We start from the raw sequence: 14,585 nt of genomic DNA, 5'->3' as shown, positions 1-14,585 counted from the left end.
TTACATTAGCATGCATAATGTCCTCATTTCCTAATCCAGTCTCAACATGATGATCTTATGATCCATTTGAAAAACAGCTGTTAAGAAAACATGAATTGGCCAAGAAACAAATTACCATTTTTTCTTTGTGACATGAAACAACTGGAAAGACAAATGTGGATTTCTCCCTGGTTTTATGTCTTTTCTACCTTGCCTTGCCTGCCCTTCCAAACTCTTCTAGTCAGCAGTAGGGGGAATATGCCTATATAACCAAATGGAAATGTGCTGTGGAAAGCAAGAAGGATGTTTAATAAAAACATTGAGAAAATTATTTTAGCTTGACTACGCAGGATCCTGTTTTCTGTGTATCTGTTAGTGTGTCTATCTGGTCCCACAGTAACTGAAGGTACTGACCAACTTCAGTCAAGCCAAACTGAGACGCTGTAGTTCCTACAGGTTTTGTGGAAAATGGCAGCTGGCTAGAGGAGAAAAAAAACCCCTATTAATAGGAAGGCTGATAATTCATCCCTTGGCTGGGCTGTGGGGCCAGCGACTGGTCAGCCCATGGGTTGACACAGCATTACTCAGCTGGTAACCTAAATGCAGTATGGGGACATGCATTATGTGAAACTATAGGTGGCATAAGAAAGTGCTGGGGAGGTGGTTTTAGGAGCTCTCTAGACTGTCTGAGGATATGGTGAGGTGCACAATGTAATCTCATGTTAGCCAGGCTCCTGGCAGAGATGGAGGGAAAGGACCACCACTAAGCACCCGTCAGTCACTGGATTTCTGCTTTGACACTCTTATTCTGGTTCCTGTTCCTCCAAAAAAATGACAAGTGGAGAGGGAACACTGAGTGAGCAAGCTGTTATCACTAACCAAAAGTCAAATATTTTAGTGTTGCAAGTGACTTTTCAGGCCTTCTTCACAAATAAAGGAAAAGCAGTACTCATTGCTTGCTTTATTTTTGCAGGTGACCTGTGAACACGCACCCCAGCTGGTTTAACAGAATGCCAAAGCTGCCAGTCAGAAAACATCATTAACACCATTTCACTGTTAAAGATTAACTTTCCTCAAGACAAGGGATTTATATAAGTTATGAAACTATGTTTCACCTGAGAAAAGAAGGGCACACAGAGCAATTATGACGTTTGTTTATGTACTTGAAGATAGAGGAACTTGCCCATGTATTACAAAGAGCTGACTAATCTCCTTGATGACTGAATGATGTTGCAGCTCGAATTACCATTGTATTACACACTGAGCAGAGTGTGTGTGAAAGAGCAGTCTTGCCTCTGAGTATAAACACTTGGGTGTAACTTGGCAGCTTCTATGATTGTGCTGTTAAACTGTGCTTTCTACACAGCCATTAATTGAATTGAGTGCTGGAGAAGAGTTTAAGCAGGCTGGAAATACAGAAATAGGTGAGGAATCATCTCCATCCCATCTGCCTCCAGCATGTTCCGCTCTTGTCTCATGGGATATCATGGTCACTTCATGGGCAGGTAGTGTCCGTCCCAGCAGGTGCCTTCAGACAACTTTATCACTGGTTTGTGGTGATATGAAAAGCTTTTTTTTGGCATAACTTGCTAACATCAAAGAGGACAGAAAAAGGATGTCCTTCTATTTTGGATCACATAAAAACTAAAAAATACCTAGCAAAGACACTGTAAATTTCACTATACTTTAGCTGTCTGTAAGTTAGCTACTCTAAGCTAGTTGGCTAGCCTTCCTCTGCAAAGAGATGTTTTCTCCAGGGTCTGGAGATACTGGTTTGCCTTATCACAGTCTTTGGATGAGAGATGTAAAGTCGTGGAGAACTTCTCCCTCTTCTTTCAGTACAGCGATCTTCCCTAACTCATGTACATCAGGTATATAGATGGACAGAAAGCTAAAGTTGTCAGATGAATCTCACCCAAATGTCTATGATTTCACCCCACTTTAAGATTAAATTTTGTTAGGGATCTGAAATGTGATGGTGTTCACCATGATTAATTTTTTTAGATGAGTTGAACAGAGATGAGACTCTACTTCGATTTCCTGGTGGGAACGAAGCCAGCAGGGTTCTCATAGCAATAGTAGCAACATAACGATGCTCTCTCTGTTTACACCAAGTTAGGTAGGTAAGGTTCAGGTTGGGATCATTGCATTGTTGTATCTGGTACTGTAAAAGTACATAGCAAAAAGAAAGTTTTTACTCAAACATACAACAGGTGTGTAAAACAGACAGATATATGAGAACTAGGACCAAGAGGACAAGACAATGCTAATGGGACCATATTCTCAGATATACCCAGCCATGCACACAGTATGGCCAGCCATTTGGTAGTGTGTTCTGGGCCTGTTTCTAGAATTAAATGTAAAGGAAATACTTGGAGAGGATATGGCTGTGACTTTATAGATTTTGCCTGATTTTGAGAGGAGTTTGCTCTGGATGTGATGGCAGCATGTAATAAATCTCAGATATATACACACCTGAAGCACATACTATGTGATAGCAGAGCAAAGGTTGTGCTCCATGACATGGTAAATGAATCTCTTTATTGAATAAGACAGGGTTGATTTGTGAAGGACGTCATTCATAGCTTCATGAAAAATGACTGCTGATTAAATGCTAGCTGTTACACTGGAAAGACAGATCAGGGTGAGATAATGTGTTTAGACACTGGGACAGGAGAGTGATTTTGGTGGCAAAATAATGATGTGATGTGAAAGGGACAAGGTTGCAAAAGTCAAAGAAGAGCAGGAGAAGAAGACAGGAGAGAGAACAGAACAACAAGTGATTAGTGAAAAGCCTGTCTTTTGAAGATGTTTGGACAGAAAAAAAGCAAAAGACAAACATTGTATATTGGAAGGATATTAGCATATTAACATGAAGTCTTTCACACCTCAGAAATGTAAAAGGCCTTCAACAATGAAGCAGAAAATAGTTGACATCAGTCTGAAAATGTTTATTTCCAAAAATATTTGAAAACCCACCTGGAGTATAAAATTGGGAGTATTGTCAGGGGCTTGGATTATTAGTGTTGCTGTTATAGTGGCTAGGATGGTCACACTCAAAGAGTTGTGGTCAACAGCTCAATGCCCAAGTGGATACCAGTGATGAGTGGCGTTCCTTAGGGGTTGATATTGGGACTGGCACTGTTTAACATCCATGTCGGCGACATGGACAGTGGGATTGAGTGCACCCTCAGCAAGTTTGCTGACAACACCAGGCTGTGTGGTGCGGTCAACATGCTGGAGGGAAGGGATGCCATCCAGAGGGACCTTGACAGGCTTGAGAGGTGGGCCTGTATGAACCGAATGAAGCTCAACGAGGTCAAGTGCAAGGTCCTGCACATGGGTTGGTGCAATTCCAAGCACAACTACAGGCCGGGCAGAGAATGGATTGAAAGCAGCCCTGGGGAGAAGGACTTGGGGGTATTGATTGATGGGAAGCTCAACATGAGATGGTAATGTGCGCTTGTAGCCCAGAAAGCCAACTGTATCCTGGGCTGCATCAAAAGAAGTGTGACCAGCAGGTCAAAGGAGATGATTCTCCCCCTCTACTCCACTCTTGTGAGACCCCACCTGGAGTACTGCGTCCAGCTCTGGCGTCCCCAGTACAACAAAGACATGGAGCTGTTGGAGCGAGTCCAGAGGAGGGCCACAAAGACAACTGGAGGGCCACAAAGAGGATTGGAGGGCCACAAAGATGATCAGAGTGCTGGAGCACCTCTCCTATGAAGACAGGCTGAGAGAGTTGGGGTTGTTCAGCCTGGAGAAGAGAAAGCTCCGGGGAGACCTTATAGCAGCCTTCCAGTACCTCAAGGAGGCCTACAAGAAAGCTGTAGAGGGACTGTTTACAAGGGCTTGTAGTGATAGGACAAGGGGTAATGGGTTTAAGCTGAAGGAGGGTCGATTTAGATTAGATGTTAGAAAGAAATTCTTCCCTGTGAGGGTGGTGAGGCACTGGAACAGGTTGCCCAGAGAAGCTGTGGATGCCCCCTCCCTGGAAGTGTTCAAGGCCAGGTTGGATGGGGCTTTGGGCAATGTGGTCTAGTGGAGGGTGTCCCTGCCCATGGCAGGGGGTTGGAACTAGATGATCTTTAAGGTCCCTTCCAACCCATACCAGTCCCTGATTGTATAATGAAATTATGTTGGATATTTTGCACTTAATCAGGGGGAAAAATGCTTTTTTTTTTTTTTTTTTCTTTTTTTAGCCTTTGGAGATACAATTAGAGCTGACATGTTCTTTTATTAAAATAGTAGACATATAAGAAAAGTAGTCCTCTTGCCTCTTCTGTATAGCAATGTATATGTAAACAACCTCTGAGAAATCTAGACAGATTTCTTTTTTTACATTTGCTGTGTGTAAGAAAGCTTAATGGTATTAACAGTTAAACCAGCTGTTACTCGTTATTTCGCGGATAACTTTATTAGTAGTAGGGTCGAACTCCCACTGCTTCGATCCATGGAAGAAGTAGAAGAATCCTGGAAATAAAAAAGTAAAGAATTATGTTATGGATACAAGAAATAGCTTCATTCTGACAAAGCAGGGAACATCATCTTTGTACACACAGGAGAGCTTGTCTTCAGTTCTCTCTTTTTCAGGATACAGCAATAATGACATTAATCATAACTTCAGAACTTATATTCTTTACAAGTAAACCAATTTTACTTTAAAGCTCATTTCATTTACCTTTCCGTTGGAAAACAGCATCAACATTCTGGCTAATTCCTGGAAAGTCATTGGCTATCTGCCTAGGATAACCCTTCTCCATGGACTGATTGTTTTCATCAAACCTAATTCATATGAAGAAAGACATGTAATTTTAGAGTTTAGACATCAATTCTGCAAAGAATTAAGCAGGTGGTGAAAGGTGTCCACCATCTGTATATAGTTTGACTGATTTCACTGGGGCTACAGACAGCAAAGCTATCTACTCGCACAAATGTCTGCAGGATGCTGGCCGGTGCATTTTCCATGAGGTGGCTACTTGTTTGCTGATAAAGGCAGGCGCAGCTCCAGAGAAGCATCTGGAGTGAGACAAATTGAAGGAATACCCAAATTTTTGACAGCAGGGATGGGGTTTGTCTCCTCTAACGATAGAAGTGTGACAGGCAGTGCATGGAAACTGGCCGGGTTGATTCCCATTATAACACATATTTATTGCATGAATTTTAAACTCCTCTTAGGCTTTGATATAATAGTGTACATAGTTCTCAACCAGCTGACAGATTTAGATGTAGGAAAGGAATCTGACTTATTTCTAATACAATCAGGTTGTTCTTAACTGACCTGGGCCAACTTTTGTAAGATGGGGCTGAATTTGGGGGCTGAAAGGAGGATCTAAAAGGTTCTTGAAGTTTTGAGGAACCCTCTCAGGAAAAAAGTAAGCAAACAAACAAGCCTTTGTTTACTTCTCCTTGGATACAAGAAATACTTTTTACAGGGACTTGAGACTGAGTTACTAGATAAGAAATCCGTGCTGTGGTTTTCTTACATGCCTTTGTGTTGTGACCAAAGCAGTAAAATAGCAATGCAAGATATTGTACATACTCTTTCCAAAACTGTCAAAAACAAAGGACAGGCAACAACATGCAGCTGAAAATCCAGCTGACACTGTATGTGTCACTGAGGAACCCCACAATTAGTCACGATAAAGTCTGTTTGACCCGTGCATGCTCCTGGTTGCCTGCAGAAGGCCTTTGCAGCAATTGTCCTTGCACACAGGAGGACTCTATCACCTTCCCAAAGCTGACTTTTTGCTTCTCTTTGCCTGGTATTTGAGTATCAGGAATCACTCATGCCAGCTTGGGAACGGAATTTAAAAGAAGCATGTTGCAAATCCAATGCTAACCAGCCAAAGAAAGGAAAACGAACTATCACTTCTATCTCTCTAAAAGAGATAAAATAATCCAGGATTTTTCAGAAATCAGAGGAATCCTGCACAAGCCATCCCAGCCAGCCTTCTGAAATAGGTTAGCTTTCATATCTTTACTTTCTAGAGACACTTTTGTCTATCCTATTTGTAAAAATTCTCTACATGCTGGAATTTTTTCATCTTCCAAGCATAATGCACCAGAATGGGTTCATATCTTGAATGCCTGTTTCAGAACACCCTTAAGATCTCAAAAGTCAAAGTTATATTCTTCTCCCTGTACAGGAGACAAAGAAACCTTTATTTGAAAAGTAGGATTACTATCATTACCTAGTTACATATAGTTACCTAGAGGTCTACTTTCTCTTTTATCACATGAATGATTTCAATTGCATTCAGATTATATGGGAATCAATCAAGAAGACATTTGTCAATTTTTCTTACCTCCAGTACTTGTCACCTATGAAAAAGTCTGTCTTCCCTGTATTTTTATTACAAACAGCTGCATCAATTTTCTTGACACCTTTAGGGAAGCCCAGTGTGTTGATATTCTTTGGATAACCAAGCAACACCTGATATCCGCTGATAACCCAGAATTTACTGCCTGTTAAAAAAAATACAATTTAGTTTCACCAGTGATTTTGAGACACTAAAATAAAAAATGCATTCCCTCAGTGCAGGTTGTAGGAAAATTAGATGAAATGTCCTAAGTTTTTTTTTATTTATTTGAGAAGTGAATTTTATGCACATATAGCTACCCTTCCTTCCTCTCATCTTCCCACAAAATTAAAGGTAAGAAAAATTTAAAGAATATCTCATACTTCACCTTTGAAGAACAGGATCTGATCTTTCGTGTTCTCATATGCAGCTTGAATACCAGATGGCAGCATTGGCCAGAAGGTAGAAATTAATTCAAGTTCAACTTCTGAGTTATCAGGATAGACTCGCCATAAGTGCCTGATTTAAATATGAAACAGCTTTTGTAGTAAATAAGAAACCACAGACATTTATATATATGCACAAGAATGTGAACAACGTTGTGACTTACAAGCTCTTTCTTATCAGTGGAGCCACCTGGGTTGATGTTTCAGAAAGGAAAACACTCCCCTTGATGGGAACTGAGGCTTGCTTTATTCTGGCTTCTTTCTGCAGTTACCCCTTCTCACTGGCACTGATTGATTAATGGTATCATTTACAAGTAGCTGAAAACTGCTAGCTGTTCTTGTACCATGTAATGAGAGAGTTATAGTGTCCCAGATGAACCTGACTGTAAGTTATTCTATGTATACCCAGATGACTTCGGGCTTGCATAGGTGATTGGAGGAGAGATTGGTCCAACTATACGGTAGAAAATATTAATTTCTTAGGAAATGGTTGCAGCATTCATTCATGTCACTCTTTGGTGTGACCATCTATACATTCGGGAATAAAGTTTTATTGGGACTAAACTGTTTTCTGGAAAAAAAATGAAGCATTTTTTTTCAGAGGATCCTGAAAAATATTAATATAACTCATATCTGCTAATAGTTTTATTTCCATGAACTGAAATCTATCCATTTGTCTCGTTATAAACCCCAAATCATAATCATGTGAACCACTAAAATATTCAGTCTTTGTAGAAATCATGAAAAATTAAACCTCACAGAGACAAATGTCATATCAATATTTACCTGCCCTTTAGAAAAATGACTTCTCGTCGGAGCGTAGTTATTGCATCGAAAGACATCTGGGAGCCACAGGTTTTAGGTGAGGTAGGGGTGGCTGGCCTTTTATCTGGGGCATTTGGTTGAGATCCTAATGGGACATTTTAGAAAAGATACAACAAATTTGTAGAAACATTAAGGTTTTCACATATAAATGCATTTTTTATATTATGAGAATACAATAATTTTTATGGTGAAACTTTGTAACATTGTTTATCTCCCGTTTAATTCCTTTTCTAAGCCATGGATTTTACTCACCATAAATGGACTGAATGCCACTTATATCATCTGGAGAGAGGGGAAATTCACTGGGGCTGATGTAGGCATAATTGGGGAACATCAATGCCCTCTGGTCATTAGAATGGGAGAGACCTAGGGCATGGCCAAACTCATGAGCAGCAACAAGGAATAAGTTGAATCCTTAAAAAATGGATAGAGAGAAGAAATCAGTCTAATTTTGGTCTGCAAATGGCTGATACATTGTGCACACAGCAGGGCTATTGCTCAGTCATGGTTTTCATACAATATATTGAAATTCATTAGTGTATGCATATATGTAAACTTATATTTTGTATAGGATAAGGTTGTGTTATTCCACCACTAGAAGGGAGGGACTTTTGGCCCTCTTTCATGCTGTTCTTTCTGTTAGCTACTGAAAGTATGCGTGTGGCATGAGTAGATGTCTGGGGGTGAGTGTGGGTGCAGCTCTGAGGAATGTCCTGGCAGGGTTTCCTGGCTGAGCTAGAGCAGATTAGATAGTGAGTCAGATCAAACTAACAGCTCTCCAGGGCAAGGATAAGATGACACGGTCCGTGCTCGCTTGAGGTATCAAAGTGTCACCCTGTGTCACCCTCCCTCCTACAAATCTGAGAGAGAACAATGAGATTAATTAATAGACAAGGAAAAACATAAAGTTAGTAGAATGATTTAACTTTTTATCATTAGGACTTTTGAGTGTATGGGTTCTTTATAGCCTTGTCAAATAAAATATTGGTGTAAAATATTATGCTCATGCATGCTTATTCCCAGTGAAATATGTTAACACAGTAAATAGATAAAAATGAGATTTCCTTCAACGTGCATCCCCTCAAGTAACACACCTTTCTGAATTAGGGAAGAATGATCATCTGCCCTGCAGACCAAGAGCCAGGAATATCAACAGACTTAGCGAAGATCACAAGTCTGTCACAGAGCAGAGGACTGGTCATTGATTGCCCAAGAAAGGCTGGCTGAAGCCAAAATTTCCATTTCTCAGAAGAAAACAAAGCGTCAGTTTTTCCACACATATTTCCAGTCCTCCCCTCTCACGAGCCCTCCGAGCTCTCCAGTGAGTTCTGCAACGCCTGGCCACTGGCGCGTGCTGTTGAGGAACAGCAGCAGAACTGGGGTTGACCCATTCAGTCCCAGTGTGGGGGAAACGTTACATTTTATCAGCATGACATGTCCACCCCTCATCCTTCTTTTTTTTCCACCACAATAAATCTACATCTCCCCTCCTCATGCACTGCCCTTACAGCACCTTCCTGTTTATTAGTACCATGCTTTTCCTGCAGCGTGGCCTCGATTCTCCTACTGCAGTTAACCTCTGCAGTTTTCCATTCCAAAAACTGGTAAGAAAAGGGTCTAAAGCACAATGGGGTAACATGCCCATGTACTGACAGATCTGTCAGAGGCAGTGTGTGCTGTACGGCCAGCCTAGGGGTTGAGGGAGCAGATGGGTCCTGGCTAGAGGATTGAGCACTCAGTGTTTCCCTGAACAGCATGTTCAGACTCCTGGCTGCTTGGAAAACACTTTCATGTATAAGCCCATCCTAGCCTGAATTCAGAGTAAAGATATAACAGCCTCTAGTCAGACCTATCTTGGTATTATTAGTGAAGACTCTTCATTATCACTGGTGGATGTAATGTTTTTTAGGTGGTGGGGATCTCTTCTGGGGGTTGCTGCAAGGCATGATGTGCTTCCTCTGCTGTGTGTGGTAGCACCAGGCTTGTGCTGGCACGTGCACCAAGAGGGGAAAAAAAGTCATAAAGCTTTTACCGCCGGTGGTGAAGCTGTGGTGGGGACAGGCCCTACCGACCCCCAGGGAAGAGTGGTCCATGTCTGTATTGTGGATATCTGAAAAGAGTTGTGCCATTGGTACATTTGTCAGTGCTAAATATGATCTAGAGTAGATCAGGCTGGTTTTGCATCAGCATCACTGTAAGTATCCCAGTTGGAGGAAGGCCTATAATATCCTCAGACTGCTCTTATTGTTAGTGCTGTGCTTCCTCTCAGTGTATTCCTTCACCTAAATAAAATCAGAAAGGAATTTACCCATCTGCGTAACACTTCAGAAACCCTTTTTCACCTACCAGCTGAGCCTGTGGTCCAATCTTCATCCTCATCGAAGTGCACATCACCACCAAAACCTTTGCCAGGTGGAAAGGCATGAGCAAGGACACCAAGGGGGCCATCAAAATAACGAGGGCAATGTCCATGAGCTAAATAAACGATGTTGAAACAACACTGAATTTATGTCATGACTATTGGAAAACCTTTGAATTAATCTTACCATCGGTATGCAGTCAACGTATTACCTTTGGTCCGAAAAGCAATCATCACATCTGCTATTCCCTCATAAATACGAGTGAAAATCAGTGGGGTGACAGTGCTCCACACTTCAATTGCCTTCTGGATGGCTTTATCCACGTCCTCTTTGCTCATATCTGGTGTGTGGTTCACAATTCTACAGTTATGAGGGTTCAAGTAATAATACTTAGTGTTTGCAGAAATAATTTTTCTAATGTTAAAATGATGATCAGAGATGTATAAGAAATTTAACCTGTAATCCAATAGCTCCCAAGATTAATCTTGGACTGGGTGAGTTTGAGGAATGTGATAACTGTCCAACATGTCTTTTTCATAACAATAATTGTGTACATGGTATCAGTTTTTCTCAAAATGACCCTTAGCCAGGAGGTGGTCTCTTGAACATAAGGAAAATTGTCTCCTCGGGTTTCTGTGACTACTAAACTGTCAGTCTTAGCAAACTTTGAAGATAAAGGGGCTTGTACAGGGTGCAATTGATATTTCTGTTTGGCTCACAGAATATTTGTCAGGAGTGATACATAACAGGCAAAATACGATAGCTGACTCAAAAAATGTAAAATACCCAGCTTGACTCTCAGAAATTCCTCACAGGAATACACATAGCTAGCAGCTGGGGAAAGAGAAACATTTCTGTATTCCCGACTGGAAATAATTGCTATAGAAGTTATGTTTAAATATAACAAATGTGGATATCCACAAAACCAAAATTTAAACTCAAAAAGTAATTATTGAAATACTACCTATATGTCAGTTTGGTTTTTTTCCATCCTGGCAGAGTAACACCGTAGAGACCCACATCAGGAACTCCACACCTGGGTTTCTTCATAATTTCCAATGTCTCAGAGTCTGGTTTTCCAGTCACTTTCAAACCAAAAAATTGTTGCATTTTCTGAAGTTTTTCAGCTGTGGATTCAGCATTTGCTTTCCATCCAAGTTGATTTGGATCTGGCTCAACAGCATAGAATTTATTTAAATAGTCCTAACAAAAAAATAAAGCAAACATATTTCACATTTTGATCTGTTTCTTAAATAAATAACTTAGGACTGATATTGTTTGTGTGCGTTGCTGGCAAAACTATCTGCCTATGATTTTGGAGAACAACAGATGTTTTCCTGAGCATCGTAGCTAAACAGAAACAGACCATATTTTCCCTGACTCTTATTCACTTGACATTTCAAATTTGTACAGATTTATCCTACTTTACTTTAGTAAAGTCTGGGCAATGAAATTCTGTGTAATAGCATTGTCTCAGAAAGACAGCACGCTGCTGTGTAGCTGGAACATGCAGATTATATCTAAAAGGAAAGGGCTCAGTAGGTCTGAGATATGGACAATGTAGTTACCTGTACAAGCTTTGCATCTTCTTCATTGTTGTCTTTCTCTGGATGGATGGGAAGAGTGTTAGAAACAGCTACACACGTTAAAAGCAAAAGGGAAAGATCCTTCATTCTTACTCTCGTCTCTGTCCTGGTAGGAGAACAGTCTGCTTTCTGCTCCGTGTGTATCCTCTCTCTCCAGTTTGTATGGTTATGGGGTGATTTGTAGAGTCAGCTGACTCAGAGTTTATCATGCTCTGATTACCTCCACACATCCTATAACACTGTGCTAGCTGACACAAAACTTAATTAAGCCCATCTGATTTCACAGACATCTGAAGTCACTTAGTATTTGAATACTCCTAAGCTACTTGGCTACCATTTCAAAACTGGCACTCAATTTTAGTTATTTTACACTGAATTTTAGTGAACCTGAGCAATTTCATGCCAGATGAAATGGCAGACAAATGCAAAACCTTTTAAGTTGTCCCAACTCAGCTGTGTGAAATGGGGCCACCAAATGTACAGGGACTCTTAACCATTCTCAGCCTGGAAAATGGGAGTCATGCACCAGATATGAATCTCATCCAAAAAAATTAAAACTTTGGGAGAAATTGCTGTAAGCAGAAAGTTTTCTTTTTAAATCGATCCATAAAGTGAGACTGGGTGTTTTGGAAAATGGATGAAAACCCCAAATCACTCCCCACCACTTCCCTGCAACTCGTTGAAAAAGTGTGTTTCCTTTAAATTACACTGGTGGAATCCAAGATATACATAAATGAAAAAGATTTTACCTTATAAATCCAGCCTAAAGGATCTAATATCTCTGTCTGCATTTATGTTATCTATCTATCAATCATATATCTGTCTGTCTATCTATCTATCTAGCATCTATCTATCCGGCATTTCATCATGGAACATTTCTTCAGTTTAACCACATTAGCCACAGGGGATATGATTATTTCCTGTCTTAAGTAATTCGGAATAAAGGAAGTTTCAAAAGTCACACAAGCTGTGACAAATTATGGGATTTCACCCTGTGCTGGCCAAGCACCTTCTTCTTCCACCGGCAGCAATGGGAGCTGAAGGTGTTCGGCACCTCAGAGGAGCTCTGACAACACGCACTCAACTTTTACAAAACAGTTCTAAGAAATACCCTCATGTGGGACTGCGGCTTTCTCAGGAAATCCTTCCTTCCGTGTTTTTGACTTTTTTTGCAGCCAACTTTTCTCCAGCTGGAGGCATTAATGATGGATTTTCTAGCCCAAATTTCACAATGTAGCCTTCTTAGTTAAACTTATTTGTAAATGGCATTTCTGAGCCACAAATCAACCAACCAACCAACCAACCAACCAACCAATACACCCTTCCCTTAATTTTTTGTTTATTATCGTTGTATTGTAAGGTAAGAGACTTGTGAGGCCTGGATCCCATTCAGTTCTGTAACTGAGATATAAACTGTGACAACAAATTTTCTTAGATGGAGAGCTTGACTGAACTGATATTGTGTTTATCCAGAAGTACAGACTTTCTTTTTTGAGATTTCTCTTATGTTTTTAAATAGATATATTTGTTTGTCTCAAAGGTTTTAAAACTAGAAGGAATGACCGTGGTGCTATCATCTGACTATATACATGGCATAGGTCACAAAATACAAACCCCTCCTAAGTGGCTTTTGCACCGAACATACTTTCCTATGGCACTAGAACACATTTTTGGAAAATATGTCTTGGGTGATACAAATTTAATTTTGTAAAAAAAATCAAGGTGGCTTTATGAACAGATTTGACAGGAACTGGGAGAAATGGTTATCTTTTTTCCCCACTGTGGATGGCCATCAGATCCCCACAGTTGTCTACTGTGTAGCAGTTGAAGGATAGAGACAATGAGAGCAGCTAGGTTAAGATTAGTTACACCTAACTTTATACATTTATTAGTTAAGTATTCTTCTATAGAAAATGGAGAAATACATATCTCTGGAGAGTGATTCAACCATCTATCTTAGAATAGGATGAACTGGCCTCTGTAAGTGCTCTCTGTCTTTATTGAACGTAGAGAAGCTTAAACTAATTTAGACTACATTTCTGGTTTCAGCTAGCAGCTCAAGCTACATTAATGTTTGCTCAGAAGACATTTGAGTGACAGCTGATGGTGGCCTATGTCACTCAAAGAAATTTTAGGGTTTTGCAACTTAACCACCTACACAACATAGCAGTGAGTTCCCACTGCCTATGGGAGAGAGACTTGAACGTGTTTTTTTTGGAAGCAATGTTTCACAAATACATCTATAGCTGGCCTTGAGGTCTGGGAAAAGAAGTTGTATAAGCAGTTGCTGGTTATGGTTTCCTAATGCTTATCTTTGACATTGGTTGGATTTGGTGGATGTTGATCTACCTCGTGACTTCTTTTCTCATCCTACAATTGATTCTATCCAGACTGCAGTAATGTAACCTATGTTTTAACCCAGAAAGGTCACTGCCTGTCCTCATCACGTTGGTAGTACCAGGTGACGCTACACAGACCATCACAGGAATCTTCTATACTCCTGTGTCATGGTGATCTGTCCTGGTTCTGGCAAGGACAGAGTTAATTTCACAAGGAGCCAGGACAGGTGACCCAAGCTGGCTGGGGGCTATTCCATACCATGTGATGTCATGCTCACCATAAAAGGGGGCTAGTCGGGCAGTGGGGGGGCAGCGCAGTTTTCGGCGTGGTTCCGGGATGGGCTGAGTGTCTGGTTGGTTGGTCGGTCGGTTGGTCAGTCGGTCGTTGGATTGGTAAATTGCTCTCTGTTATCACCCATTGTTAATATTTGTTATCAGTACTGTTGTTGATTGTTTCCCTCTCCCTTGCTGTCCCAGTAGACGGCCCTTATCCCAACCCTTGAGGCTTTGCCGTTGTTTTTCCATTCTCTTCCCCATCCCCCTTGGGGAGGGGTGAGTGAGCGGCATGTGGCACCCAGCTGCTGGCTGGGGCTAAACCACATCACGATCTTAACACAATACCAGCAGGGATTCAGCTTTCCCAAGTGTTCACAACGTGGATGTGTGCACATGAGTTAACTGTCTAAGCTTGTGTTATATCAACAGAATCATAGAATCCTAGAATGGTTTGGGTTGGAAGGGACCTCAA

General features: G+C 40.9%; 1 protein-coding gene across 1 annotated transcript; it reads right to left on the bottom strand.

Moving 5' to 3' along the window:
- Nucleotides 1-4,242: 4,242 nt before the first annotated feature.
- Nucleotides 4,243-11,631, bottom strand: LOC129200380 (matrix metalloproteinase-27-like). The gene is made up of 10 exons (XM_054811733.1): nt 11,481-11,631; nt 10,877-11,115; nt 10,124-10,272; nt 9,899-10,027; nt 7,805-7,966; nt 7,514-7,637; nt 6,670-6,800; nt 6,288-6,447; nt 4,661-4,764; nt 4,243-4,452 (listed from the first exon to the last, which is right to left on the bottom strand). The coding sequence occupies exons 1-10, from the start codon at nt 11,583-11,585 to the stop codon at nt 4,352-4,354; spliced, it is 1,404 nt and encodes a 467-aa protein (XP_054667708.1). The 5' UTR covers nt 11,586-11,631; the 3' UTR covers nt 4,243-4,351.
- Between the last annotated feature and the right edge of the window lie 2,954 nt (nt 11,632-14,585).

Source organism: Grus americana, chromosome 1 (assembly GCF_028858705.1).
Source record: "Grus americana isolate bGruAme1 chromosome 1, bGruAme1.mat, whole genome shotgun sequence".
NCBI classification, from domain to species: domain Eukaryota; kingdom Metazoa; phylum Chordata; class Aves; order Gruiformes; family Gruidae; genus Grus; species Grus americana.
This window is presented reverse-complemented; position numbering and strand designations above follow the sequence as displayed.